Raw genomic sequence first — 2,500 nt, 5'->3', positions numbered from 1 at the left:
TAATAACATTATCGTGGACCTGAGCTCTGGTTTTTAATTCTGTTTAATTCTGCTCAACGGCGGGTTTAATGCTGGTGCTTGTTATTAAAAGAAAGAAAATAAGTTTGATGTGGTTATGCTTTATTATCACCGTGGTAACTTTGTTTTAGTGTCCTTGTTATACTTCACATGCACTTATTGCATCCAACTAACACTATATATACAGTAGTAAGCGCATGTTTATATCACTCTTAAATGAAAAAATACGCTAACCTTCAAATAAAGTGTGTAACCATCACCTTTAATGTATATGCATGAGTTTACCAATAATAAAATGTGATTTTACATTAACGTCATGCATATACATAATTAGTAAAAAATTAAAAAGTTAAGGTTTTAAATTAAAATGGACGAGTTTTTTAATCAGGCTTCAAATCTTTTAATTCACGAGTCGTGGATAAACCATATTAAACATGCTTATAAATGATTCTCTCTCTCTCTCTCTCTCTCTCTCTCTCTCTCTCTCTCTCTCTCTCTCTCTCTATATATATATATATATATATATATATATATATATATATTAGGTATTTCATGGACTGCTGGCATTTAAAAATACACTTATAAAGGCTTTGTGTCTTTTACATAATTTTCTTGATACAGCGAGTCGATTCCAACTGAACCGTAAGATCCGATTCCACGAGTCACCCGCGCTCTCCTTTGTAAAACAACAATCGACTACCGAGAATTACAACAGACATGTTTTCAAGTATTTATCCTTGCTTTAGTCTCTTTTAAAGTCGATCTACGTGTTTTTACTAGCTCCGCAGATGAATGAACAGCGAATCGACTCCCGGTTCACAGAGAGTCGTCATGAGTCAGAAGGTCGTGAGGTGAGCGGATAGAGAACAGCGACTGGCCGCTTTTAACCCCAAACATCCACAGCTTTCCTTCCAGAGAGACTCCGGGAGAAACATGGAGAGGAAAAGGTGGGAGTGCTCGGCTCTCCCAAATGGTTGGAAAAGGGAAGAAGTGACCAGAAAGTCGGGCTTGTCCGCGGGGAAAAGTGATGTCTATTATTTTAGGTACTGCAGCGGGATTAGCCGGAGACCAGCGAGCCGAGACAAAAACTGCCTTTATATATTACTTAACAGTTACTAATCCGCCCTCAAATTGGCTATTTTAGTATTCTAGTACGATATTATTCCAGATTATCGTTGTTTGTCGTGCGCACATTAAACACATCGTGTTTTGGCATCTCGTGCGAGTTAGCACTGATCGCTAATCTGCGTTAGCTGGCATGCTAACTCATTGTTTTTGTTTTGTTCCTCTCTGTTGATTTAGTTTAACTATTGTTTTGTGCTAGTTTTAATTGAATAAGTTGTTCATTATAGAGTAACTATCGTTTATGTTCGAGTCTACACTGTATTAATGAGAAATAGTTGCTCGTTTATTGTGATGCAGGGGCTGCAAACTTTTGGCTTTATTGAGGGAATAGCTGAAATATTTAATACAGTGTACGTTAGATATCGAAGAAATACCAGTGCACATGAATATGATGATCATTTGCACTATGGTATAACCTGTCTGGTACTGTCACTGTACTATGGTACCAATATGTTTCTAGTGTGTCTGTGTTTGTGTTGCTTTACTCAAAAATCCTTCCGTGATTTTTACTTTTGTGTGATTTCTGCAAAGGATGTGCTTTATATTTATAATCATATTGTATATGTTCATATTATTATTGTTTTTTTTAGGGATGCACCGATATGAACATTTTGGCAGATACCGACAACGATAATTCTTTATATTTGAAAGCCGATAAATATAAATCCAAGTTTTTATATAATTTTTGAGAGCCATATTACAAAAAAAAAGTCTCACCATTTAAAGACACGTCCCAAGCACTTCAACATAAATCAAACTAATACAAAAAATGACAGTCACTTAGTTGTTTAAAAAGAAAAATACACTCCTATGGCCAATTTTCCTTACAAATAAAAATTCTATTCATATTTAAAGCAATTTAAAACCATCATGTTGAACAGTGTGTCAGCTGAAGGAAATAATACATTATTATCAGCTTTAATATATCGGACAAATCTTCTTATTGGACCGATAACAATAATATTAAAAATGAACATATATCAGATGCTATATGGTGGCTGATATATCGTGCATCCCTAGTTTATTTATATTTGTAACATTAGAAAAGTATGTATTTTTCTGTGGTGATTTGATTTGTGTAAATGCACATCCTTCCTGTTTGCCACAGAATTATTTGTGTTTTAAGATGCTTTGAAATTGCTTCTGTCTGCCTGGACAATAATGAATATTTCTTGAACTTTCTCTTCCTTCTTAGTCCAACAGGGAAGAAGTTTCGGAGTAAGCCACAGCTGGTGCGTTATCTGGGAAACTCCATGGATCTCAGTTCCTTCGATTTCCGCACGGGGAAAATGCTCATGAGCAAACTGAACAAGAACCGGCAGCGAATACGCTACGATAACAGTCAGAGCAAGGTGAG

General features: G+C 35.6%; 2 protein-coding genes across 3 annotated transcripts in view; both read left to right on the top strand.

The window, feature by feature from the left end:
* LOC130106521 (cytochrome b-c1 complex subunit 10) overlaps positions 1–102 on the top strand; it is a 6,785-nt gene extending 6,683 nt beyond the window's left edge. The window contains exon 3 of the mRNA XM_056272671.1: positions 1–102. This exon is cut by the window's left edge and continues 289 nt beyond it. The gene's annotated coding sequence lies outside the window, so the exon portion shown is untranslated.
* A 711-nt stretch (positions 103–813) lies between these two features.
* Positions 814–2,500, top strand: part of mbd3a (methyl-CpG binding domain protein 3a) — a 25,594-nt gene continuing 23,907 nt past the window's right edge. Inside the window, exons 1-2 of one of the 2 annotated variants that reach the window (XM_056272676.1) lie at positions 814–965; positions 2,339–2,495. In XM_056272676.1, the coding sequence (XP_056128651.1) occupies positions 952–965; positions 2,339–2,495 (171 nt within the window). In that variant the 5' untranslated portion in view covers positions 814–951. Of the gene's footprint in view, positions 1,062–2,338; positions 2,496–2,500 lie in introns of both variants that reach the window. The other variant, XM_056272675.1, reaches the window with a different exon arrangement.

The sequence above is a fragment of the Rhinichthys klamathensis genome, unplaced genomic scaffold (genome assembly GCF_029890125.1).
Source record: "Rhinichthys klamathensis goyatoka isolate OS25496 unplaced genomic scaffold, OSU_Roscu_1.1 h1tg000342l_1, whole genome shotgun sequence".
Classification (NCBI taxonomy): domain Eukaryota; kingdom Metazoa; phylum Chordata; class Actinopteri; order Cypriniformes; family Leuciscidae; genus Rhinichthys; species Rhinichthys klamathensis.
The sequence above is the reverse complement of the archived record's forward strand: the minus strand, read 5'-3'. Positions and strand labels throughout refer to the sequence as shown.